Source organism: Caretta caretta, chromosome 15, assembly GCF_965140235.1.
Source record: "Caretta caretta isolate rCarCar2 chromosome 15, rCarCar1.hap1, whole genome shotgun sequence".
NCBI lineage: Eukaryota > Metazoa > Chordata > Testudines > Cheloniidae > Caretta > Caretta caretta.
This window is the reverse complement of record NC_134220.1, coordinates 29,329,269-29,356,027: the sequence shown is the minus strand read 5'-3', so window position 1 is coordinate 29,356,027 and position 26,759 is coordinate 29,329,269. Positions and strand designations below refer to the sequence as shown.

General features: G+C 46.0%; 2 protein-coding genes across 4 annotated transcripts in view; one reads left to right on the top strand and one right to left on the bottom strand.

The window, feature by feature from the left end:
- CORO1C (coronin 1C) overlaps positions 1 to 26,187 on the top strand; it is an 82,201-nt gene extending 56,014 nt beyond the window's left edge. For all 3 annotated transcript variants that reach the window (XM_048821568.2, XM_048821571.2, XM_048821569.2), the window contains 8 exons: positions 9,409 to 9,538; positions 16,899 to 17,080; positions 17,708 to 17,827; positions 18,586 to 18,690; positions 20,572 to 20,717; positions 21,940 to 21,997; positions 22,087 to 22,332; positions 23,293 to 26,187. In XM_048821568.2, the coding sequence (XP_048677525.1) occupies positions 9,409 to 9,538; positions 16,899 to 17,080; positions 17,708 to 17,827; positions 18,586 to 18,690; positions 20,572 to 20,717; positions 21,940 to 21,997; positions 22,087 to 22,332; positions 23,293 to 23,412 (1,107 nt within the window). In that variant the 3' untranslated portion in view covers positions 23,413 to 26,187. The remainder of the gene's footprint in view (positions 1 to 9,408; positions 9,539 to 16,898; positions 17,081 to 17,707; positions 17,828 to 18,585; positions 18,691 to 20,571; positions 20,718 to 21,939; positions 21,998 to 22,086; positions 22,333 to 23,292) is intronic.
- On the bottom strand, positions 9,882 to 14,694 carry ZBED2 (zinc finger BED-type containing 2). The gene has a single exon (XM_048821582.2). The coding sequence runs from the start codon at positions 13,270 to 13,272 to the stop codon at positions 12,622 to 12,624; it is 651 nt and encodes a 216-aa protein (XP_048677539.1). The 5' UTR covers positions 13,273 to 14,694; the 3' UTR covers positions 9,882 to 12,621.
- Positions 26,188 to 26,759: the final 572 nt, after the last annotated feature.

The window sequence follows — 26,759 nt, the reverse complement described above, 5'->3', positions numbered from 1 at the left end:
ATCATCCCAGCCAGGGCTTTGTCAAGCCTGACCTTAAAAACCTCTAAGGAAGGAGATTCTACCACCTCCCTAGGTAACGCATTCCAGTGTTTCACCACCCTCTTAGTGAAAAAGTTTTTCCTAATATCCAATCTAAACCTCCCCCACTGCAGCTTGAGACCATTACTCCTCGTTCTGTCATCTGATACCACTGAGAAAAGTCTAGAGCCATCCTCTTTGGAACCCCCTTTCAGGTAGTTGAAAGCAGCTATCAAATCCCCCCTCATTCTTCTCTTCTGCAGGCTAAACAATCCCAGCTCCCTTAGCCTCTCCTCATAAGTCATGTGTTCCAGACCCCTAATCATTTTTGTTGCCCTTCGCTGGACTCTCTCCAATTTATCCACATCCTTCTTGAAGTGTGGGGCCCAAAACTGGACACAGTACTCCAGATGAGGCCTCACCAATGTTGAATAGAGGGGAACGATCACGTCCCTCGATCTGCTCGCTATGCCCCTACTTATGTTAGGTGGGTTGGGATCTGAGTTACTACAGAAAATTCTTTCCTGGGTATCTGGCTGGTGAATCCTGCCCACATGCTCAGGGTTCAGCTGATCACCATATTTGGGGTCGGGAAGGAATTTTCTTCCAGGGCAGATTGGAAGAGACGCTGAAGGTTTTTTGCCTTCCTCTGTAGAATGGGGCATGGGTCACTTGCTGGAGGATTCTCTGCTCCTTGAAGTCTTTAAATCACGATTTGAGGACTTCAATAGCTCAGACATAGGTGAGAGGTTTTTTGCAGGAGTGGGTGGGTGAGATTCTGTGGCCTGCGTTGTGCAGGAGGTCGGACTAGCTGATCATAATGGTCCCTTCTGACCTTAGTATCTATGAACAGAAATTAAAATGTACAGCACCAAAAATAAAATCCCTGCAAGCTGCATGGAAACTTTTTAAAGACACCATAATATAGGCTCAACTTAAATGTATACCCCAAATTAAAAAACATAGAGAACCAAAAAAGAGCCACCATGGCTAAACAACAAAGTAAAAGAAGCAGTAAGAGGAAAAAAGGCATCTCTTAAAAAGTGGAGGTTAAATCCTAATGAGGAAAATAGAAAGGAGCATAAACTCTGGCAAATGAAGTGTGAAAATATAATTAGGAAGGTTAAAAAAAGAATTTGAAGAACAGCTAGCCAAAGAGTCAAAGTAATAGCAAAAAAATTTGTAAGTACATCAGAAGCAGAAAGCCTACTAAACAACCAGTGGGGCCGCTGACAATCAAGATGCTAAAGGAGCACTCAAGGACGATAAGGCCATTGCAGAGAAACTAAATGAATTCTTTCCGTCTGTCCTCACAGTTGAGGATGTGAGGGAGAATCCCAGACCTGAGCCTGAGAGTTTTAGGTGACAAATCTGAGGAACTGTCCCAGATTGAGGTGTCATTAGAGGAGGTTTTGGAACAAATTGATAAACTAAACAGCAATAAGTATTCACCCAAGAGTTCTGAAGGAACTCAAATGTGAAATTGCAGGACTACTAACTGTTGTCTGTAACCTATCATTTAAAGCAGCTTCTGTACCAAATGACTGGAGAATAGCTAATGTGACGCCAATTTTTAAAAACGGCTCCAGTGGTGACCCCAGCAATTTATAGGCCTGTACTCCTGACTTCAGTACTGGGCGAACTGGTTGAAACTATAGTAAAGAACAAAATTATCAGACACATAGATGAACATAATTTACTGGGGAATAATAGACATGGTTTTTGTAAAGGGAAGTCATGCCTCGCTAACCTACTAGACTTCTTTGAGGGGGTCAACAAGCATGTGGACAAGGGCGATCCAGTGGATGTAGTGTATTTAGATTTTCAGAAAGCCTTTGACAAGGACCCTCAACCAAAAGCTCTTAAGCAAAGTAAGCTGTCATGGGATAAGAGGGAAGGTTCTCTCGTATTGGTAACCGGTTAAAAGATAGGAAAAACAGGGTAGGAATAAATGGTCAGCATTCAGAAAGGAGAGAATGTACCGACCACTGTGATGGTCAGTACTGGGACCAGTCCTATTCAGCATGCTCCTAAATGATCTGGGAAAGGGGGTAAATAGTGAGGTGGCAAAATTTGAAGATGATACAAAACTACTCAAGATAGTTAAGTCCCACGCAGACTGCGAAGAGCTACAAAAGGATCTCTCAAAACTGGGTGACTGGGCAACAAAATGGCAGATGAAATTCAATGTTGATAAAAAAAAAAAAAAGTGTAATGCACATTGGGAAACATAATCCCAACTATACATATAAAATGAGGGTGTCTAAATTAGCTGTTACCACTCAAGAAAGAGATCTTGGAGTCATTGTGGATAGTTCTCTGAAAACATCCACTCAGTGTGCAGCGGCAGTCAAAAAAGCGAACAGAATGTTGGGAATCATTAAAAAAGGGATAGATAATAAGACAGAAAATATCAGATTGCCTCTATATAAATATCCCTGGTATGCCCACATCTTGAGTACTGCGTGCAGATGTGGTCGCCCCATCTCAAAAAAGATGGACTTGGAAGAGGTTCAAAAAAGAGCAACAAAAATGATTGAGGGTATGGAACTGCTGCTGTATGAGGAGAGATTAATAAGACTGGGACTCTTCAGCTCAGAAAAGAGACGACTACGTGGGGAAAGGATAGAGGTCTATAAAATCGTGACTGGTGTGGAGAAAGTAAGGAAGTGTTATTTATTCCTTCTCATAACACAAGAACTAGGGACCACCAAATGAAATTAATAGGCAGCAGGTTTAAAGCAAAAAAGTATTTTTTCATACAACGCATAGTCTACCTGTAGAACTCCTTGCCAGAGGATGTTGTGAAGGCCAAGACTATAACAGGGTTCAAAAATTCATGATAGATAAATTAATGGAGGATAGGTCCATCAATTGCTATTAGCCAGGATGGGCAGGAATGGTTTCCCTAGCCTCTGTTTGCCAGAAGCTTGGAATGAGCCACAGGGGATGGATCACTTGATGATCACCTGTTCTGTACATTCCCTCTGGGGCACCTGGCATGGGCCACTGTCAGAAGACAGGATGCTGGGCTAGGTGGACCTTTGGTCTGACCCAGTATGGCCGTTCTTATGTTTTGATGTGGGGCAAACGGAACTGAACAGAGTGTTCAATATGTGCGTGCACCATGGACTTAATTATTGGCATTATGATATTTTGTCATATTTTCTATTCCTTTCCTAATAGTTCCTAACACACCGTTAGCCCTTTTTGATGGCTGCTGCAGATTTGGTGGAAGTTTTCAGAGAACTATCCACAGTCACTCCAAGATCTTGTTCTTGGGTGGTAACAGCTAATTTAGAATCCAACATTGTATATATATAGTTGGCATTATTTTTTCCAATGTCCTTTACTTTGCATTTCTCAGTGTTTGAAATTTATCTGCCATTTTGTTCCTTTGACACCCAGTTTTGTGAGATTCCCCTAACTCCTTGCAGTGTGTTTTGGACTCAACTGTCTTGAATAATTTTTTCTTCCGCAAACTTTGCCACTTCACTGTTCGCACCCCGTTTTCCAGTTCATTAATCTGTTGAACAGCAGAGGTCCCAGTACAGATCCTTGGGGGACCCTACTGTTCACCTCACTTCATTATAAAAAAAATGATTTATTCCTACCCTTTGTTTCCTGCCTTTTAACCAGTAACTGATTTATGAGAGGACCTTCTCTCTTATCCCATGGCTGCTTAATTTCCTTAAGAGTCTTTAGTGAGGGACCTTGTCAAAGACTTTCTGAAAATCCATGTATGCTGTATCAACTGGATCACCCTTATCTACAGACTTCTTGATTTCCCTCAAATAATTCTAATAAATAGGTGAGGCAAAACTTCCCTTTATAAAAGCCATGTTGACTCTTCCCCAACATATCGTATTTATCTGTGTGTCTGATAATTCTGATCTTTACTACAGTTTCTGCCAATTTGTCTGGTACTTAATTCTGGCTCACTGGCCTACAGTTGCCAGGATTTCCTCTGGAGCTCCTTTTAAATATTTGGCATTCTGGTCCATCAGGTACAGAGGCTGATTTCAGTGATAGGTTACATATTACAGTTGTTCAATTTCATATTTGGGTTCCTTCAGAACTCTTGGGTGAATACCATTTGGTCCCAGTGACTTATAACTTTTTAATTTATACTTTTTTTTTTTTAATAAAACCTCTTCTATTGACACATCAGTCTGGGATGGTACTTCAGAAAGCTGATTCTGCAGCCTGAAGATGCCATGTGGGCCCTATATATGCCTCAAGCACGTCTGATATGTGAGACCGCTAGTCCAAGTGGTTAGAGCAGAGGACTAGGAGTTAGGACCTCCTGCATTCTATTTCCATCTTTGCCACTGATCTACTTTATAGCCTTAGGCAAGTTATGCTGAGGTTTAACTGTTTGCAGGGTGCTTCGAGAGCCACAGATAAAAGGTGCTGTACATCTGATCTAAGTGAAATATTTGAAGTACTTACCCCAGGTGTAAATTTTCCACCAAAAATTTGTATGAAAATGCTAAACCTTTAGGCCAGCTCATCCCTGTAAGACCTTCTTTATTAAGATGGATGCACTAGCCTGTGTAAACATACACAATTAGGCCTGATTTACTCGTGGGGGGGGGAATCGATCTAAGTATGTGAATAATGTAGCTGAAGTCAGCGTACTTAGATCTACTTACTATGGTGTCTTCACTGCAGTAAGTCGACGGGTGACGCTCTCCGGTCGACTCCACTTGCGCCTCTCGCCCTGGTAGAGTACTGGAGTTGATGAGTGTGTGCTCGGCAGTCGATTTATTGTGTCCCGACTAGACGCGATAAATCAAACCCCGCTGGATCGATCGCTGCCCGTCGATCCAGATCCAGCAGGTAATGTAGACAAGCCCTTAGTGTCTTTGCTTTGGGTGCAAAGAAATGAGAGCAGGAAAAATTCACATGCCTGTCTCTAGTCACATAGAAATAGGTCCTCAATATATTGGAAGAACATTCTTCTGTGTCTCCATGATACAAAAACAAATCATGCCGAACCAACCTTAATTTCTTCCTTTGATAGAGTTACTAGCCTAGTGGATAGGGAGAAGCAGTAGACATGATATATCTTAATTTTAATAAGAGTTTTGACACAGTCCCACATGACATTCTCATTAGTAAACTAGGAAATGTGGTCTAGATGAAATTATTATAAGGTGGTTGCAGAACTTGTTGAAAGACCACGCTCAAGGAGTAGTTGTCAATTGTTTGCTGTCAGACTGGGAGGTTTCAGAGTAGCAACCGTGTTAGTCTGTATCTGCAAAAAGAACAGGAGGACTTGTGGCACCTTAGAGACTAACCAATTTATTTGAGCATGAGCTTTCATGAGCTACAGCTCACTTCATCAGATGCAACAGGGAGAGGTTATCTAGTGGGGTTCTGCAGGGATCAGTCCTAGGTCCAGGCCTAGTCAGTATTTTCTTTAATAACTTGGCCAATGGAGTGGGCAGAATGCTTGTAAAATTTGTGGATGATACCATGCTGGGAGGTGTTGCAAGGGATTGGAGGACAGGATTAAAATTCAAAATGACCGTGACAAATTGGAGAATTGGTTTGAAATCAAGAAGATGAAATTCAGTAAATAGAGATCCGAAGTATTTCGCTGAGGAAGGAAAAACCAAAGGCACAACTACAAAATGGGGAATAAGTAGCTAGGTGAAAAGGATCTGGGGTTATAGTGGATCACAAATTGAATCTGAGTCAACAGGGTGATGTTGGTAGAGTAGGTCCCACTCTACTTGGCCCTGGTGAGGCCTCAGCAGAAGTACTGTGTCCAGTTCTGGGTGCCACGCTCTCTAGGAAAGATGTGGACAAATTGGAGAGATTCCAGAGGAGAGCACCAAAAATGATAAAAGATTTAGAAAACTTGACCTGTGAGGAAAGGATAAAAAAAATTGGACATGTTTAGTCTTGAGAAAAGAGGGCAGAAAGGGGACCTGCTAACGCTCTTCAGATGTTAACTGCTATTTAGAATATGGTAATCAGTTGTTCTCCATGACCAGTGAAAGTAGGACAAAGAAGTAATGAGCTTAATCTGCAGCCAAGGAGGTTTACATTCAGGGTAGTTAAGCTTGGGAACAGGCTTCCAAGGGAGGTTGTGGAATCCCCATCACTGGAGGTTAATAACAGGTTGGACATACCCCTGTCAGGGATGGTCTAGGTTTACTTGATGACTTCTCGAGGTCCCTTCCAGCCTTACATTTCTAAGATTCTATATTGGAAAAGGAGCATCAATGGCAAAGACCAGCCTAAGTCCCTCCTCTGATCACTGATACTTATTAGGATGTTGTGCTAAGACTCCCTGCGAGTCCGCCATGTGGCAAATGAAGCCTATCTAGGTCATATTGGCATGTGAATAATCACACAGAATTACGTATCTCCTTTTTAATACTGAGACTCTAAACTCTACAGAGTAGGGCCTATCCTTTATTCTGTGTTGGCATAGTGCTGATTTACAATGAACCTCAATCTGAGATCTGTTGCAATGCAGATCTATTGTTTAAATAAATTCGTTAGTCTCTAAGATGCCACAAGTACTCTTCTGTTTTCTAGTAAGTTACCTTCACTTTCCTGCTCTCTGACAGAAGAATGAGATGAGCAGTTCCCATCATTTCCTCCTCTCTGAATTGCTTTCAGAGAGACTTCCTTTAAAGTGCTGTGCTATGCAGATATGTTGGATGTTTCCTTTGAAGAATGATTCTCTTCTGCCAGCAAATGAGGAACTACTTAGATATTCATGCTTAAGAACCTTGTGAATGACTGTAATGTACTGCAGGTTTTGTATTCAGCTGGAAAATGTTTATTATGGAAGGGCTTATAGAGGATATCAAATGGCTCTTCTCAGATGGGAGGAATTAATTCTAGCATAAGCGAGCAGCCTTTTAAATAAGGTGAACTGGTAGGTTGTTTTCATGGATTGGCCCATAGAAGTTGATTTGGTAAATTGTTTAACACATTCAATGGTCAATAATTTAATAAAAAATTTAAACCAGAGCTCTTGCTCTAACTAGAGGCACCAGATAGCTTAGCTGGAAGCACCACGCTAGAAATGCCAATGACCCAAGTGTTGTTCTGTTAATGTTTTTGTGGCCTTTAATTACCATAGTATCCAAGCACCTCAAACAATGAATTAATCACTCAGATCCTGTGGTGATGGGCATGGTACAAAAATCTAAATAGGACAGTAATCCCCCTTCCCCCCATGAAGTAGGGAAATAGTCTCCTCATGTCCCAGATGGGGAAATTGAGGCACAGAAAGACATAGTGATCTCCCCAAGATGATGCAGTCATTGGCAGAGCTGGGACTTAAAACCCGGGCCTCCTGATTCACTCCTTTACTTCAACAACCATATATAACAATTTTCATCTCTGAAATGTTTGTAGTAATAAATCTGTCACTTCGAGAAACTGACTCACTGAGTTTGTTCACTAATTTAGGGAACATGAGTGAATAGCCAGTTATTAATACTCTTTAAGGGTATAAAAGGAAAGCAACCACTGAAAAATGGTGGAACTATCCTTATTCTCGTGTGTGCTTTTAGTGCAAGAAAACCTTCTCTCTCCTGCTGTTCTTCACCAGCAAACTTCCTGGTGCTGCTTCGCTTCCTGTATTGAAAGCTGATGCAGAAATGCCAATCTAGGAAATGCAACTGATGATAGAAAATACAACTGATGTCAAAGCAACGACTCTCACAACATTTTAAGCTTTCCTTTGTGTGCCTCATTCTGGGCGATTGTCCCATGTCTCAATGTGTCTCATGTCTGGGTTTTAGCAGGCTAGATCCTGTGACCAAACTGGAAGCTACTTAACTTGCCCCACATCTGATTTCATCCCACACAGAAGAGACTCCCCGCCCTGCACTGGAATGAGTTGGCCAGTTCACTCTAGAGCATCGTCTGACCTTTTGCTTTCCCTGTGTTTTGCAATACCAAGCAGGATTATTAGACCAGTAGTTTTGCAATTTGCAAAGGATTACAGTGCTCTACGACTGCTGTGGAATGCATGTGTCTCCCCCCCCACCCAATAGTTCTCCCAGTTTCAGAATTTGTTTTCTGTAGCTTTTTAATTTGTTTCACTGGTATTTTCTGTGGGTAACCCCTGTTTATACCTGATACGTGAGCTCTCCAGACCAGTACCAAATGATTTTCTAAAATTCACTGTGGAATTTTTTCCCCCATAAAAATGCAAACCAAACTAGAGGTGGGTGGGTTATTTTGAGGTAATCTGATTTGCTTTGAACATCTGTGTCTCAAAGTTGTGGGGGTGTGTTTTTGTTTTTTGTTAGTGTCCATGCTCTGTTGGAGTGGAGAAATTGGGATTAGTGCTAACGTCCACGCTGGCCCCGCTGTGTGCATCTACCACCCCCATTTTATTTCCAAAATCTGTTTGAATCACATCTTATTCTGGCTGACTGTGGACTTGACTTTGACAGCTTGCTTCAGTATTGCGAGCAGAATCTGACAATCCTTAATCAATCCTTCCAAAAAAACAAACAATAGAAAGTTGAAGCAATTTGCGGTTATGCTGCCATCTGTTGGTAGGCCGTTATAGTTTGTTTTGTTACATGTAGGTCAGATTTGGTTGAGAAATGCAAAACACCGATGAATCACGGAAACCACCTTTATTAAATGTCCCGTCCCGCCTCCTCACTTAAAATTTCAAAGAGACATGATCTTTAATGTTTGGGATTTCATGATCTCTGCTGTTTCCTCCTTCAGACTGAGTTCTTCAGCTGCCTGGAGACATCTTGCCACACCTCTAGCACACAAATGTGGTGCTGCAGATTGGAAGTGGAGTAAATCGGCAGCTCTTTGTGTAGACGCTTACACGGTACTGACCTGCACCTCTCTAACCTCCACCAGCACCGAACTGCACTCCCCGTGTAACCAGACCTTGAATTTTAACATAGAAGCCCCTGTGAACATTCTTAATCCAAGTATAGCCACCTCTATTAAAACTAGGGAACCCCCATCCTAAAATGGCTGCCTGTTCTTCCCAACAAGAACAAAATGCAGTAAGGAAATGGATCAGTTTATTCAGATGCAGTTTGAGATGCAAGAGAATTTATTTGAATCCGCTTATTTAGGAGTGTGTCTAAAATGAAGCGTCTCCTTGGACGTGGAAATGTGGGAGATGTGGATTCAAAATATTGCTGGCCAAATTGTATGCCCCCGAGACACTGATCTACAGAGCTATGTTCCAAGCAGCCCAGTCATTGCACAGACTTATTTGGGACCGTGAATGAGTCCCTCGCTTTCTTACCTTCCAGCCCAGATCAAGAGGGGTGAATTTGGACTTCTGTTAATGGTACAGTACACACGGAATGACTGGTGTGTCCTTTGAAGTTGACGGCCCTTCAGTAATAATTTTTACCTACCCCTTTGCAGGTCTGGCAGATCCCAGAGAACGGACTCGCCCTCTCCCTGACGGAGCCTGTGGTGGTTTTAGAAGGCCATTCAAAGAGAGTTGGCATCGTTGCTTGGCATCCAGCTGCGCGCAATGTGCTGCTCAGTGCAGGTAGGAGGTGTAAGCATTGCGGGGGGATGAATGACTCTCGCCTACGGCTTGTTCGTACACCAGGTAATTGGAGGGGAATGGATGACCCTTCCCTGTTACCATTTGCCTGAGTTCCTTTGGTTTCTAGGACTGGGTCACTCACGATACTGTTCTTGTATTACCATAAGGCCTGGGAGCCCAGTCATGGACTCCATTGTGCTAGGTGCTGTATACACAGAATAATACTGCCCCCCCCCCCCCCCCCGCAAATGCAGAGGGTTACCATCTTATCCCACTCTGTGCTGAGTGCGTGATGTCTCTGATTTGCAGATATGAGACCTAGGAAATTGTCTGCAGGAAACAGTTGTATTTAAACCATTCCAGACTTTATTGATAAGCAAGTATAATGACCATTTCAGGTTCAGCTATCAAACAATTCACCCACTACCCCTGCCCTCCCCCCCAACCACACACACACACACAGACACACTTGCTTTTAACAAAAGTGTAAACGTTTCTCTTGTCCAAGTCAGTTTCTCATATACAAACAGAAAATAACAAATGGGGGTGGTGTTATCTTATCTTACTGATAATCCAGGGTATCAAAGCAAAGGTGTCAAAGATTATAACCTACATATTACAGGCCTCCTCCATCTGTCCACTTCCATCTTTGTCCCTGTCCACTTTAGCAGAAGTTTGCAACAGTGTTGGCAACAATTTTCAAATACTGTTAGGCTTGATGTGGTTTGTTTTCACACTCAGTGCAATGTACAACTATATGTGAATAAACTATGATGGAAACCTGGTAGGGGACTGGATCTGCAACTTGGGTGTCTGCTAGCAGGGATACCTAGGAAAGCAAGTACCTCTGCATGCTGGTGAGAACAGTATTGAAAATCAGCTGTAGCTAGCTACAGTGAGATCATGTAAGGTTCTGGCAGGACCCTGCTTCAGATGTGTCGCTGCTGTGGTTTTGTTCCCATGTGGACAGCACCTAGGGTGGGGTAATCGATTATTTTTTGTCACGGTCCAAATTTCTTGTTTAAGGTATAGTCGAGGTCCAGACCCCTACCCAGGTCCCCTCCCTTCACCCCTGATTGCCACCAGCTCGCTGCCCAGAGCGCAGAGTGACCTTATTTCCCTAAACTGAAAACAGGATACAGGGGGCTGGCCTGAGCCACCTGGTGTTGCCGCTTCCTCCCCTCCCCCCAACGTTCCTCCGTGTCCCCAGCTGAGCCAAGTGGCAGAGATGGGGGCAGGTGGAAGGGGAATGGGTATGGGCTGGGATCTGGGCAGCAAAGCAAGGTGTGAATTTTGAGCTCGAAGCCAGGAGGTGAAGCTATTAGACTATGATCCAGCTAGCGGTGAAATGCCCCTTTGGAGGCTGGAATAACCGAGGGGCTGGAAGTGGGAGGGACCAAGGAAACTCCAGAGAGCAGACCCAGGGAGGGATCGGGAGGCCAGGATGTGGCCGTAGTGGGTGACTGGAGGCAGACTGGGAAGGGAAAGAGGCTGGTTGGGGGGTGAGGGGGGCTGGAGAGGGCTCTGGGGACTGGCCCTGAAGGACGGGGTGGGGAGGAGATAAGGCTGGGGTGGGGGGCTCCGGGGAGTGCCCGGGTGTGTGTGTGGGGGGGTGTGCTGCGCTTGGTGCCCAGGCACAAGCGGATGCTGCAGGATCCCTTCAGGCACTTATCAGCTGGGTGGCCAGGTAGGGCCCGAGGCCCATAAGTTGCAACTCCATGGCCCAGCCAACCCCGCCATCTCCAGGAAGAGCAGAGAAGGATTTGAATTGGGGCCCAGACAGTGCTGCCCTCTGCTTGGGCTGCAGAATGAGCGTGTTGCACTCCATCGCTTCCTGATTGGAGGGGCAGGGCATAGTGGAAAGACATTAGGCTGCCCATGGGGGTGCAGACATCCCTTCCTAAATGTCTCCACTCAGCCCCACCCCTCCACACCTTCCCCCAGGCTCCATCCCTGCACTGCCAGTGGGGCTGAGGCTGCACAAGCAACCGCCCAGGGGAACACTCTGCCCCGCAGCCAAGGCCAGCCACCAGCCCCCTGCTGGGGGACCCTGCGCTGGGGAGTGGACACGGCTCCACGCGGTTCCAGCGTTGGCTCGGGTTCAGCCTGCGCAGTCCACTGAAAAGCGTCTGGTGGATGGGATTTGGCCCACGGTCCACCTATTGACTACCCTGGGCCAAAAGCCTTGTCTGCACGAGAATTGTACTGGTGTAGTGAAATCTGCAGCCCTGTTGGGAAGATGCTTATTTTGGTTTAAGGATGCCATATCAATTTAGCTGAATGGATATAACTTTCCCATGTAGACAAAGCCGAAATCCCGTATGAGACTAGCCAAACAGTCTTGCATGTACATCTGAATGGTACCTGCATGTGTTTGGAGAGTCTTTTCACAAACTCCTATTTTCAGTACTTACTGTCCCCTTTATTTGCGCAATCCATCCAATGGGATTCTCTTAACCTCTGTTACAATTACATTCTTTGACAGGCATGCCTAAGAAAACAAGATGAAGAAATATTTTTGTGGTCCAAGTCAATATCAGTAAAAGTGGCATGAGGACTTTATTGCATAGCCTGAAACTTGTGCGAAACTTGGCTAGGTTAGTTTTGAGCCTAGTAATGGAAACTAACGGAGTTTCACTGGAATCTTTTCTGGGTCATCAGATCCTCTGTGTCCTCTCTGCATAGGCAGATGTCTTCTGAGACTTCGGTTTGGTTTCAAACTTGTCTCATAACCAAAGGTTTGACTGACCGCATTGTTGGCCTGCTCAGGCCATGACTGGCTGAGTCTACCTGCAGCATTGCTTGTGTTGGGGCCTTGTTGAGACAGCTTGTGCCTCGTGGAGCTCTGTGTTCCCCAGTGTCAGAAACTGGGACCCAGCTTTGAACACACGAGCCATGCCTTTTGTTTCGGAAGGAGGCTGTCGGAGGCTGAAGGGAATCAGGGAGATTGGTGGTTCTGTTTTGCAGGTCAGAGGCCTGGAACACAGTCCAGACCATTCATACCAGGTCTTAAAATATTGCTTTAGTCACCTGCCTGGGTGTTGATCTTAGTCTCCCAACATGGGCCTAAAGCCCAAGTATTCCTACACAAAATGCATGGGGAGATCAGCAGCTGAGGCCAGGGCGCTCTCCCTCTCGCATGTGCCTTTCAGCCGCACCTGAACCTCCTCAGCCTTCATCTTCAGCACCCTCTCTGTCAGAGACCTCTCCTCCTCTTCCACGGCCCTCTCGCGCCGCTCCACGGCCCTCTCGCGCCGCTCCACGGCCCTTGCCCTGCGTTCCACAGCCTTCTCCCTCTTCTCCACTTCCCTCTCCCGCTGGCTGGCACGCAGAGCCAGCGCCCCCATCTGCTCCATGAGCTGAGCCCATTCCCCCTCTGCAACCGGCTGGTGCTGTACCACGGGCAAGTGCGCCACTGGGCATTGGTTCACCTGCCTGTGCCCACTCTTCTCCAGCTCCTCTCTGTGCATGCTCCGCAGGTGTTTCCACAGAGCGGTGGTCCCAACGTTGAGCCCTGGACCACGGCTGACCTGTCGGCCGCACAGCCTGCAGGCAGCATATTGGCTGGGGTGGTGACCAGTCCGGGGTGGGGCAATGTGGAAGTACTCCCACACCTCAGAAAATCTCACTCCTCTGCCATGGTGTGTGTGGGTGGGCACTGCACCTCTTCGTCCTCCTGCGTTACCAACCTCTTCCTCTATCCTCACAACCACCTCCTCCTCTTCCTGCTTCATCCCCTCTCGAGAAGTTCAGTACACAAAGAAGTCCAAAGTGCGACCAATGTGCTAAAACCCCTGCACCCCAAGTGTGAAACCTCTTAAACCTCAGAATGCCTCAAAGAAACAAATGCATCAAATGTGACCAGTTGACTCCAGGACCGTCTCTCCTCTCCTTATTCCTCCCATAGAGAGAGGGAGTGATTCCGTCTTTCTCTTACGTGACCGTTGTCTCCTGAGTAGCTGAGTTCCTGTTCAGTGCCACCCACTTGTCCCCTCTCCCCCTGTTGGATGAAACCCCTCTCACCCATAGGTGATGCAGCAAAGCTGAGCAAAAGTCACTTAGATGTGTCTCCAGTTTTGGATTTGAATGAAACTAAAGCTTGGAGGGTCCAAAACTGTGTGAACTGAAGTTGCTGCAATAACCAAATCTCTGCGGGCTAGAATGGCAGAGTCTTTTAAGCTTTTTTTCCTCCTCAAGAAATTCTCAGCACTTACCTAGTGCTTTTCATCCACGCCCTTCACAAATGTGAGCTAGTCCTCATGACACCCCAGTGAGGTAGGTCACGTGTCGATACTTAGCCAGTTTGCAAGGCCTCTGAGTGCTTTGGTAACACAGCTGGGGTTACAGGTTAGAAATTGCTGGCTCCCAGTCCTTTGCTTGCCAGGCCACACGACTCCCGCAAAGCATATTCCAAACCAGTGTGCAAAATCCTCCGCACTTTGGTTTCTTACACAGGTCTCTTATTCTGGAACCCAGGCTCTCTGTGCGATGGCTCCTGGCCCGGTGCAGTCTGCAGCGGTACAGTCACAAAGTGGGCAGGATGATTCCTCTTTCCTTTTAATAAAAGCAACCAAAGCCCACATGTAACAGTTCATGATATAGCCATGGCTGCGTGTCTCTCTGCCCAGCTGGGGGCCCCCTCCCTAGTCCCTTGGGTTGCTGTAATCCGGAGCCCCAGGAGTTCTCAGTCAGCACCCGGTGTTCTGAGTCAGTCTGTACCTTTCCCTGGTAGCCAGTACGAGCCGAGGGTCTCTCCCATTATCTTTCCCACGGCACCTTTCTCTGCCCTACCAACCCCGGGCTGGGCCAGACCGCTTTGCTTCCCTTCCCGCTGCTCCAGCTTCTCATCAGCTGAGATACAAACTCCAGGCAGGCTGTACAGCCATGGAGGCACAGACCCCTCTCTGCAGGCTTGGGGAGGAGGAGGTGGAGCCGGGGGTTCCTCTTCTGGCACGCTCTTTGCCTTGGCGAAACTCAGCTTTTTGCAGGTGGGGCGTGGGGAGCCTTGGTGCCCAGATCCTTGAGGATTCGCTGGCCCCCAGGCTGGCTTCAGCCACTGTTTTCCCTCTCCTCTGCTGCTTCCTCCCCCAGTTACTTCTTAGTGTGTGATCAGACCAGGAAGTGCTGGCCGACTCCTGTGTCAATCATTCTCTGCACTGGAGAAATTTTAAAGAGACAGGATCCCAGGAGATCTGAGGCATTGCTAGAAGCAGCTGCGAGTCCCAGGGACCGGATTCTTCTTTCACTGGATGGCTGCTCTAGCCCAGTGTTACGCCGTTCAGTGTGGCATGCGGAGCAGTGTAACCGGCATTTCCAGCTGTTCAGGCTGCACTGGAGACCAGCTAGCAGGGAGGATATTAGTGTGACTATGTATTTGGTGATGAAACAAATCTGGGACCTATTTTGGGTGGCTCCAGAAGAGGAGGGAGGGAGCTGGGTGGATTTTGATAGCTGGGCAGGGGGCATGTATATCTCGAAGGCGGGAACAGGGAGTGTGTGGCTGTTTGGGTCCAGGGTTGTATGTCTTGCTTGGGTTCGGGGGTTGGGAATGCATATCAGTGAGGGAGAGGATGGTTTCTGAAGGTGCCTGTCTTAACTTCTCCCCTGACTGAGCTTTGCCCAGGTGCCATATTTGAAGTGTTCAGGACATTCTGGGCTTGATTTGCTGCCCACATACTGATTCTTAGTGCAATGCCACACTGGGAATTAGGGGGCACAGTTGGGATATCCAGGGTCCGTAGTGCTTGAAAAGGGAGTGGCTAGCTGGGCCTGGAAAGGGCCCCGCTGTTCTAGCCGTGCAGTGTTTATAGTAGAGGAAGGGTGCTGCGGGAGGAGGCAGAATGCCAGGCCAGGAGGAGGTGGGGAGAGCAGGATGAGCACAGGGCAGACAGGCTGGGAGGGCACAGATTAATTAGAACCAGGTGGGAATCTAGGTTTCAGAACACTACATCCACCCCCACTAAACCTGGGATCTGGCCACTGGATGGGAGACACATTTGTGTCCGGGTGTGAGGCTTATGAAGTGCTTTGAAGATAGCAAGTATGAAAAATCAGGACCGAGTGTGGGGGGTAATCCCCAAATATTGGGACTGTCCCTATAAAATCAGGACATCTGGTCACCCTGTTTGAAGATGACAAGTGCTGTGTTTGTGCTGAGTATTATTGCCTGTGTGGAACGGCTTTGCGGTGCGAAAGTCTTCATTCTTGCTAGCCCCTTACTGCTAACCTGGGTCGTATGGAAACTGGGAATGGGGCGGGATAAAAAGCTGTCCCAGCAGAGGCGGGGGAGGGATCTTGGAGAGCCTTTGGGGCTGTTCTCTTTATCCAAGTGTGGCGGCTGAAGGTCTAGCACAGGAAGGGAAGAACAGAGCACAATAATCTAAGTGGCAGATAAAATACCAAGAAGTGGCTTTTTACTTCCTGTGTCTAAGAAGGGGAAAGTTTCCATGCCTGGGTGTTAGAGGCAGCCTTGACCTTGCTGGAACCATGCAACAAGCCAGCTGAGCTAAGCATAAATCTGACCACAGCAGAAAGCAAACCCTGCCGGCCTTTCGCCCAGTCAGCCTGTATAGTCATCGTTGCAGCAAATGGAAGTGTCCTCCAGCCTGACACCAACTTCTCAATAGCCACCTTCTGCCCCCAGGTTACCCAGGAAGTCTTCAAATTCTGCTCATTAATTTGTATCAAATGTTCATCCCCAGTCCACTAATAATCTACAAGAAGGGTTCTGTGTGAATTCTCCTGAAAGCTGCTTACACCTGTGAATCCTTCCTGTTTTGTTCTTGCATTGCAAGCACTGGGAACAGATTGTACAATGCTCCTTATCAGGCACCTGCCTGGAGGCACTAAGTCATTGTACCTTCTGTTCCTGGCCTCTGCAGGACATCCTTAATGCCACTGACCTTGAGAAATGTTCTTCATCCCAAACACAAAGCTTACGGGCATCTTTAAACATGCCCAGGTGGTGATTCCTGGAGGGTTCAGGTGGCTCTAACCTGCTTTGCAGCTTTGATTTAAATACCCCCTTAAAATGGAAGCTGAGCTTCCGCATATTCTATCTATGGCATGGCTACACAGATTGATACTGACTGTGCATCTGCAAACCATATGAAGTGTGTGGGGGTGTGTGTCTCTTTTTACTCTGGAGAATCTGCTTTTGTTGCTAGCATCATGGGGTCTTGGTCTGTTACTAGGGTTCCTCGTCTCGTAATGATGGAAGCAGAACATCAAGTTTTTTCCTCTTCCTCAGAATAGAACTGGCTGCCCTTAGAACTATCCTTTGTTTTAAACCCCTCTGAAAACCGGCCTGTGTGCTCTGTATGTGGGTTGGCTCTAAGGTCTGGTTACTGTTCTCCTTTAGGTTGTGATAATATAGTCATCATCTGGAATGTGGGAACAGGTGAAGCCCTTATAAATCTGGATGACATGCATCTGGACATGATTTACAATGTGAGCTGGAATCGCAACGGCAGCCTGATTTGTACAGCTTCTAAAGACAAAAAAGTCCGAGTGATTGACCCTAGGAAACAAGAAATCGTTGCTGTGAGTATGCTAAAATCAGTGGAGTGTCAGTGCAACGGATGCTTAGCAAAAAAAAGCATGTAGACAAACTCAACGTTTGCGTTTTCTTTAACGGAGTGAGATATTTGCAAAGCTGGTGAAATGTTACAGGAAGGGTAGCAGTGCTGAGGTACTCCACCTAATTTTATTGGCATTTATGCTTGAATTATCAACATTTTGGGCCCAGTTTTTCAATCTGCACAAGGGTAATTTCACACGTAATTTTCAGGCACAATTATAGTACCACAATAATGTGTGGAAAATTGGGTACCTGTAGATGCAGAGGGAGGATTGGTGGCATAGCTGTCTATTTTCATGTGCTGTAGCTTGCTGAAACATCAGTTTGTTTTAATCTTGCTTTTAGTATATGTGATTCTGCATGGTAAGCGTAGCTGAAAGAAACCAACTGAATGGATGCTGCTTCTCTTGTACATTAGTAATTATTTTTTCACCTGGAGCTTTGGGCAAGGACCTGGTGGCTGTATCCCATCTGGTCAGCTTCCTGGGGCAGTGGTTCCATGCAACTTGACAAATAGAATTTGGGTTAATTCATCATGAGTCCGGATTTCTGTTTAGTGCTGAATCTTGTTCTCTGAAAATCCATTTCAGGAGAAGGAGAGGGCCCACGAGGGAGCACGGCCTATAAGAGCAATATTCCTCTCCGATGGCAATGTCTTTACCACCGGCTTCAGCCGCATGAGTGAACGGCAGCTCGCCCTGTGGAATCCTGTATGTGCCCATCCAGCTTGTCCTTTGTTATAATGCTGTCATAAGTTACTGGCCAAGACAGCCTGCTAATTACTGCAACACTTTACGTTTTATTAGTGAGATTATATTCCCCTTCTCAGCTCTCTCATCCTGCCCCTACATGTCACAGCCGAGCACAGCGCCAATCTGTTTAGGCCCCAAATTGTATCTGTAAAGGAAATTTACTCTCGTATAACCTCCTTGGAGGAAGTCTACTGTGTCTTCCCAGGAACAGTGAAGACGTAACAGCAGCTAAATGTTCAAAGCTGCATTTATTATTGAACAGATCAGGAAAATATATGCAAAGGAGTGATGTCCTAGAACAAGCCAGCTGAGCCAAACGTAAATCTGACCAAAGCAAAAAGCAGATCCTGCAGGCCTTCCGAGAGGGCCAGTTCCATCCAAAATCTTTCATGTGCCAGTGTAGTGTGGTACCTAACTGTGACGTGGTCTGTTTCCTCGACTGTGCAATAGACTTAGTACCATGATTGTGTGTCTAATCTCTTCCTTAACTTTGTGTGTGTTTGGGGGGGCCTGTTAAAAACAACTTTTGATGGAAGGTCCTCAGAAAACCAGTGTACTCTCAAACAATGACCGTATGTGCTACAACGTCAGGCGCTTCAGAGTAGTGAAATTGCTGTTGGTCATTCCCCTAAACAGTAGGAATCTCAAAGGATTTAGCTAATGAATTTACTGGGGGTTTCCGTTCTCTAATGATCTGATACAAATCTCATTTGCAGAAAAATATGGAAGAGCCAATAGCCCTGCACGAAATGGACACCAGCAATGGGGTGCTGCTTCCATTCTATGACCCAGACACCAATATCATTTACCTGTGTGGCAAGGTAAAGAGCAACTTCCAAGAGGAGTGAAGTGGTTGCAGCCGTTTGCTTGTGGTGCTGGTGACTGGGTGCTGCTGGTGAAGGGCGTTCCGTTCAGCTGGAGCGCACAAGGTCCTTCACTGTGCGCAAAAGCGTTTCTTAAAAACCACGGGTTGGAAAGTTAAACAAAATGTTGCACCTCTGCAGTTGTCAAGGCTGCAGATGAACCTGCAAGGATCTGGGACTTGGCGTGATTATTCCAATGCCATAAGACTTTACGACAGTCCCATGGAGCCTAAAATATGATTGAGGGATGCTCACCTAACCTTGTTTTTATTTTGGCAGGGTTTACTTAGGCCAAACAAAGCTGTATGGGAAGAATACAAGTTAAACTTGCCTTACAGCCAGACTCACCCCTTTGGATGGTGACCCAAGTGACCCCTGGCATTAATATAGGATGAAGGCACCCACAGGTGGTACCTTCACTGCCCTTTCAGACACCTGAATGTGTACAGAGCCAACTTTGTTTTATGGGTCAGTTACTGGAATTGTGCATGTTGCTTCTGAAAGTGATTTACTGTTGGTGTTACGTGCTCTAAAGTGCCCACTGCTGCTCCAGTTTTCCTTCAAACACGCAGCTTAAAGATAAGCAAGGTAAACGAGCAATTACCGAGAAGGATCCATACAAGCAGATGGAAGAACATTTTCATAATAAGCAGCTAACAAGAGAGACTCATTTTCCATTCTTACTACCTCTTCTGCTGCTTTAGAGAGACAGCTAGAATCCCCTGGAACTCATGAGGAGTAATTGTTTTCTAGCTCTCCTGTCCGATATCTCCAGACCACCGACCCATTTTTATTAGTCTGTACTTTCAGCCAGACTCAAACATGTGCCAGATGCTTCCTTGTCAATGCTGCATGTTATAAATGGCATGCTTTTGCACATCCTTTTCAATGCAATACTTGTTACAAGATGACGACTCCATATTATATAGTTAAATACATGGCACTTTCAAAGTGCTGTGCAAACAATCATCCCCTTCTACATGCTTGCAGGGAAGGCAAGAGTTATTCCCAGTCTGCTGATGAGGAAACTGAGGCAGGGAGGTTAATTCTTACTTGCCCAAAGCTACAGAGGGTGGTAGAGATGGAACTGGACCATGGAAGTTCCTGGTGTCCAGTCCTGTGCTGAGATTATGACACCACTTAGATTTCTAAATCCAGACCGTATCCCTCACTTGTGAAAGCCTGTTGAGATAATGAACCGTGATTACACTGGACATCTGTTTTACGATCGCCATGCTAATAGGTCTATCTGAATGCAGCAGCAGACTGATAGTGATTGAGCTGGCTGAGATGAGGCCATTAGCCTGATGATCAGTGAAAGTTTCAGCTGGAGAAAATTAACTATAAAATGTACATTACTCTTGGGGCAATTGTTTCTGATGCTTCTCTCCTTTTTATGTGATGCTTTTTGAAGGTCAGATTGTTATGAGATATTCCCTTTGCCTCCCATGTAATGGAAACGCCACTGGTCCCTGCAGTTAACCCCTCCATTGTGGCTGCCCGCATCTCCAGCACTGCCTCATTCACGTCCGCTTTGGGCTGCTGCCGTTCCAGGGCAGCACTGTGTTCCTAGTATTGTCATTGTGTTTGACGGCTGCATAGAGGCAGCCAGTGGGCTGGAGGCTGCTTGTGTATTGGCATGATGCATTTCTTCTCTCTTCAGGGAGGGGGATCGATAGCAGACTTCAGCCTGCTTTTTGTGTAAAGGACATGGTGCCTCATTAGGAAGGGAGCCCCCTCCCCACATGTTAAGCACAGTATCCCATAGCCAAGAGGGGATCCCAGGGCCATGGAGTCGTCACAGTCCCTTTTATTCGCCTTTGTTTTTGTTCCCTGTAGGGTGACAGCAGCATTCGCTACTTTGAGATCACCGATGAATCCCCGTATGTCCACTACCTCAACACCTTCAGCAGCAAAGAACCGCAGAGAGGGATGGGGTTCATGCCAAAGAGGGGCCTGGATGTGAACAAGTGTGAAATAGCCAGGTAACTAGAAATGCTGAGTGGCTGGCATGTGGATGTGAGCAACGCAGCTAATTTGAATTCCTGCTTTTGGTACATGTCCTGGGCCGCGCTGGCCAGGTTCATATAGTACAAAGCAAAACAACCTCACAGAAGCAAGAGGTGCATTTGGTACAAGAACTGATAGAGTTGAGAGCACTTAAAAGCTCAATTTGATGTGTGGTCTGACATAGTGGCACAAATAATGACCGACTTAGAGACCCCTCATTTGAGAGCAAGCGAGAGAGGAGTTCCATGTTCCAGCAGGATTTCTGTAGTACCCTTCGCTCCCAGTGACAAGTACTAATACGTCTGCTAGGGATAATACGATCTGAACTGAAAATGGATCAGTGTTTCGGCTGAGACCGTAACAGACTGATGAACAGTATCTGACACAGCAAGCTGCTGGAATCAGCCTTGCTAAAACCAAGTGTGTTCCATCTAGGCAGTTCTGATCTATATTGGGTCGGACATAAGCCTGGTTTACTACAGGGTTTAATATTAAGAGGATATCTCTTTGATGGTCTAGCATTAATCTCCTTCCAGGCTGCACAATGCTGCTTCATAAACTTAGATAGAAACAATTTCGGACTCTTGGAGAACAGTACAGCAGCACTGTCTTAACCAAAGATTGCTGACATGACTGAAAACTGCCAGCGAAAGCCAGGCCAGGTAAACATCCCACGACAAGGAAGAGGCACCCACTGTAAGGGTTTAATTGGTGATGGTCTTCTAGCTCAAAATACTGAGTAGAGGTGGAAGATGGGGATGGAGATAGGCAGTGTGTAATGCAGCAGCCTGGTGACCAAAGATACAGTGCGTGTAGACGATATCTGTATAGTGCTCATCGCCATAGTCTCGGCAGCACTCTGAGACATGCTGAGAGATCGTCAGGCCAGACTGAAGACTGCCTAAAGAATCTTGTTTCCATGTGCTGTTCTCTTCGCACAGGCTGCCCTTCAGTCCACCCAGTCATTAAAGGTATAGAAGCATTGGCGCACAAAGCTGGGTCGTTTTCACCAGCCCTTAGAAAAGCCCCTTCAACTGCTGGGTGTAATGGGGGGGGGGGAGAAATTACCCAGCTGAAACCTCTTAATCATTCTCACTTGTCCACTAGTATCCATTTGGGTGAACAGAGGAAAGAAGCCCAGCTTTCATGTGCCACTGGCATTTGCTCCCACTAAGTTGTGCTTTTTCTTTTTGAAAGGTTCTTCAAACTTCACGAGCGGAAGTGCGAGCCCATTATCATGACTGTCCCCCGAAAGGTGAGGTGCTCCCTGCAGTTACGCGGTGGAAGTTATATAGCGCCTTCCAGCCCAAAGCATGTTACTAATCAATTCCTTCTGACTTCTAGTCTGACCTTTTCCAAGATGACCTGTATCCCGATACGGCTGGCCCAGAAGCAGCTCTGGAAGCTGAAGAGTGGTTTGAGGGGAAGAATGCTGATCCCATTCTCATTTCTTTGAAACATGGGTACATTCCAGGCAAGAACAGGGATCTCAAGGTGGTCAAAAAGAACATATTGGACAACAAGCCTGCAGCAAACAAGAAGAGCGATCTCATTAACACCCCAAAGAAAGCAGCAGACACCTCAAATATTGTGAGTAACATCTCACAGGCCATCAGGGAGTCTCAGGCAGGGCTGCTCTACCCTCTGACTCAGTAAAAAACCAAATGCCCTCGTTACACTGGGCCCATCCCTGTAGTAACAGCTTAGCTAGCTAGCATGGACGTAGGGCCCAGGTGCTACTAGGGTATGTGGTTTCCCGGACAAGAGGTAAGTCTAAGATCACTTGTAGCTATTGAAGTGCCCTGTGAACCTTTTGCACAAATGTGTGCTAGGCCTGGTGATCTGGTCACACACGTATGTGGGGGATTTACATTCCCTCAGCCCAGAGCTGCAATGGGAGGAATGGTTTTGTGCTGTTAGGCACTGGAAGTGTTTGAAATGGCTTGTGACACTAAAAGTCCTGTTCCCACACTGGGAACTCGTTCCAGGGGTGGCGGCCACAGCAATCTGCCTTTCGTATGTAATTCAAAGAAAGCAGCTGGTTAACAGAGGAACTTTGGATCCTAATTCATGAGCCCATCATTTGTCTAAAACCAAACACAGCAAATCAGACTGGATAACCCTGGCAGAGTGGACTGCTGAGAAGGAGGGTGTGAAATGCCTTGTGCTCTGGTGATACTGGCTGACAGGTGCTCTAATAGCGTTGGTTATAAGAGCAGATTCAGTGTATTGGGCCATTGAACTGATGGCTATTAATAAAGGAGAACATAAACTCCATTAAAAAGCAAACCATGGCCCAGTGTACCCTTTACATTCGCATTAACTCCATTAGAAACGCTGCTGTGCCATTAGCATGTTACCCTGTGTCAGAAGCTTCATGGTAGCACTCAAGAGCACATGATTCCCAGCCATCTCAGCTGGTTTATCTGTAAGAATCTCCCTTTGTGTTGGAACACGTTTGCTTTGGAAACCTCAAACTTGAATATGCAGAATTGCTCCTTCCAGGCCAATTTTTAATGAATTCTGGTTTTGTTTTTTGTTTGGTTCCAGCAAAACGAAGCCAAATTGGATGAGATTTTGAAAGAGCTTAAATCTATAAGAGACACAATCTCCAATCAAGATGAGCGCATTTCCAAGTTAGAACAGCAGATGGCGAAGATGACGGTTTGAGAGCAAAGGGAGCAGAACTTTAAGCTGGAGCAGGGCTGGGCAGGCATTGCACTCAAGAAGACATTCCATTTCAGAAGTTCGGCAAGCAGCAGCGTGCAGCATTCCAATAAGAACTTTTTATTCTCCTAAATTAACTTCAGCGAAAGCCGATGATTAAAAGCCAAGCTTTTTAGTGAAAGATTTTTCTGATGTTTTAATGTGTTACATGACTTGGTCAAAATTAAGTCAAAAGCCTGAGTGCTACTTTTACAATTTGTTTCCAGATGTTATGAATTTTTGAAAACAAACTATTCTGACTTTGTGTTGTGCCCAAGTCTCCTTAGGGACCAACACCACATTGTTCTTAACCATTTTTTTTTAAAAGTTGCCACACACAAAAAAGTAGCCTTTTATTTTTCCTATTTGGCATTTTGCAGTATTTGTGTTTTAAATCTAAAGGAACAGCACTGTGTGAGTGTGTCGAGGTTGGGGTGTGGCTGTGCATGTGTGTGTTTATACTGTGTGGAGAACAAAATGAGGCTATTTTGTATAAATCTTCATCTTTGAACAATCTGATCCGTTCCATTTGCAGTGTGGACAAAGCAGTTTATAGAGACCCTCCCATAAACCCATGTGAGTTGACTTTACTGCCTTTTTAACAGTGTCCCAGTCACCATCAGCACCTCGCTAAAAAACTTGGTTGTGAGTGAAGTGACTCATGTCACCACATAACTCTCTTCCCCTTCTACATTCGAGAGACTGAACCCTTGTCCTGGAGTCATGCTGTCCTCATTCCAACACCCTGTGCTTTGGATTATTCTAACATTGTCAGAATGGGCATTTTGTTTTTTAAAGGCCAAATATTTTTACACCGCAGACATGTATTCTGTTTATCAGCTAACATAAGGTGTAAGGGTGCGCAGCGAGATGAGATAGCGAAGATGAATGGCCAGAATTCTGATTTGCAAGCAAGCAGGACATGAGCATGTAGCCAAGTTTTCCATTATGTCTATTCCAGTCCTTTGCCTAGCTGTACATTTTTGTGTCTGTATTAAATGCTGCAAGACCAGGCTCCTTTGCTTTGCAAAGAAGCTCTTAAATTTGTGAGCTTAAACTATTTCTGCCCCCATTTTTGATTCTGAGAAGTTCCAGCCCAAGTATGGCTTTCAAAGCAGCATTAGAAGCAGTTGGGTAACTTTACAATGACAGGTCTCCAGAAATAAAACCCCTCCAATACCTATCCTCCCTCTCTCTCTCACTCCTGGTAACCCCACCAGCTATAATAAAATCCCATCCCAGGGAACACAAGATTTCCTGAAATATAAGTAACCTTTATCTCCAGTCCCATTGCAGTCCCAGCTTTTCTGCCCTGGTCTCAGAAACCTTTGAGATCCCCAGGTGAAAGACTCGGTGTAAGTGCATGTTAATCCAAAGCCAACATGCTGACTTGGGTGTGGGGCTCAGAGTGTCCAGTGACTGCCTAAGCCCAGTGAACGTCTGCTTACCATGAGGGTCTGCGTTATGAGAGGGAGCAGCGTTTGGTGACAAACGCAGCTTCCCAGGTGGGCCCTGATCAGGCTTGCAAAGGATTTACCTGCAGGGGTGAGCAGCTTCAGCACCTGTTGGGGCAAAGGGTGCTAGACCTCTGGTAGTCTGCACAGTTTGCTGTGATGCGTGTCGACCTTCGTTTGAGCCATACCCAGGCCAGTATAACCTGCCTTGGCACCAGGGGAGGGGCTGATCAAACACAAGTGCAGTTAAAACCTGTCTGGGGGCCAGAGCAGTGAACCAGCTGATAAGCCTAAAATACCCTTTTCCACCTGAGGTTTGATCCTTGAATCACCTCACTGCAGCTTAATATATATATATATATATATATATGCATATGCCCGTCAGACACACACGCACACGAGGGCTGCTTTCCCAATTAATGAGGGAAGTGCCAGACAAGAGGCTGCCTTTGCATGGGACAGGTTCACATTCCTTCATCTGGGCAAAAGAGTGAGTGCTGAATTTCTCTTCAAGTAGTTTAGCTAGAATTTCTTAAGTTCTCCATTTTCTTGTATTTGCATGTTCAAAACTTACGATGAAGGAGTCTCTTGTTCTGGAAGACGTGAGTGTTCCTGACCTAAGGTGAAGTCGTACCATTGGGACAGTTAAGTGAACTTTTAGCAGGTGAAGCATAAGAAATTGATGAGAGGACAGAAAATGTGTAGTGTCACAGGATGAAAGCTTCATAAAGCCAGCTCTGGGTTATTTAAGGCAGCGAGCCAATGTTCTTGGCATTGTGCGTTGAAAATGGAGTTTGCAGCCTAGACAATTCTGGGGTATTTGAATGTTTGGTGTTTTTTGTACTGCGATCAATGGCTGGTGGGGTGGGGTGGATTTTGGCAAACAAAATCCCCTGGGTAGCGATCTCCTTGTTAATTTGTATGTGTGGCGTCAAGTCTGTGTGCTGGGGGTCTTTGTATTTCTAACCTGAGGGAATGAAGTTCCTGAAATGCCAGATTTAACTGCCCAACCAACCCTGGTGTAAGGTAGCGTGATGGTTTGAAGAGAAGGGGGCGGGGGGGAAAGTCCTCCGTGGTTTTTTAGTTTTGTAGCTTGTATTTTATTTAAATGAACGGATGATGCCTCGCCAGGCTCAAACGGAGTCAGTGCCTAAAGCTTTTTTTAGCCGTGCTATCCCAGAAGAGAACCAGCGAAGTATTTGAGAGATGCGCTCTTATAGAGCAGCCATAGTACCCTGTCCAAATATTTGCTTCCATTTTCAAAGATAAAATCATTGATTACAAAGTTCCAATGTCCGTTGTTTTTCTTTGACACCTTGTTCCTGTGGCATTCTGCGCTGCTCAATTACATTTGAATGCGTGTCAGCAACCTGAGCTGGTAGGGAGCAGCCAGTGTTTTATTTCTGGCTGGGGTTAGGATTTTTGTAAACTAGCGGAGGATGCAATAGTCTAGATGCACAATAGACAGGGTGAAACTTTCACAAATGTGCCTGAGTCCCGTCTTCAAAAGTGACCTAGGCACTGAATCTGAGCCCTGCTGACTTGCAATGGGACTGAGGCACATTTGAAAATTTTACCCGCAGCCATTTATGAGAGAATCTTGGTCCTTCCTTTAGTTTGACGCTCTTGGAAAGAAGCCCAGAACTCACAAACTGCTTTTGTATTTTCATGTATTTCAAACATTCCCTTTTTCCAAGCAGGCCACGAAGGCCTTTCATTTCCAGTCAACTTCCAGCTGTGCAGAACTGACACTTCTCGAAAGGAGCTTTGCCCTCCAATATCTGTGGGTAGGTGGCTGAGGAGTGGGTATTGGAGCCTGGAGCTGTTCACCTCCGGCTTGCTCATTTGAATCCAAGC

What these genes read in the sequence shown, in the direction of transcription:
- ZBED2 (XM_048821582.2), bottom strand. Translation starts at nt 13,272, where the DNA reads ATGAAGCAGGAAGAGGAGGAGGTGGTTGTGAGGATAGAGGAAGAGGTT.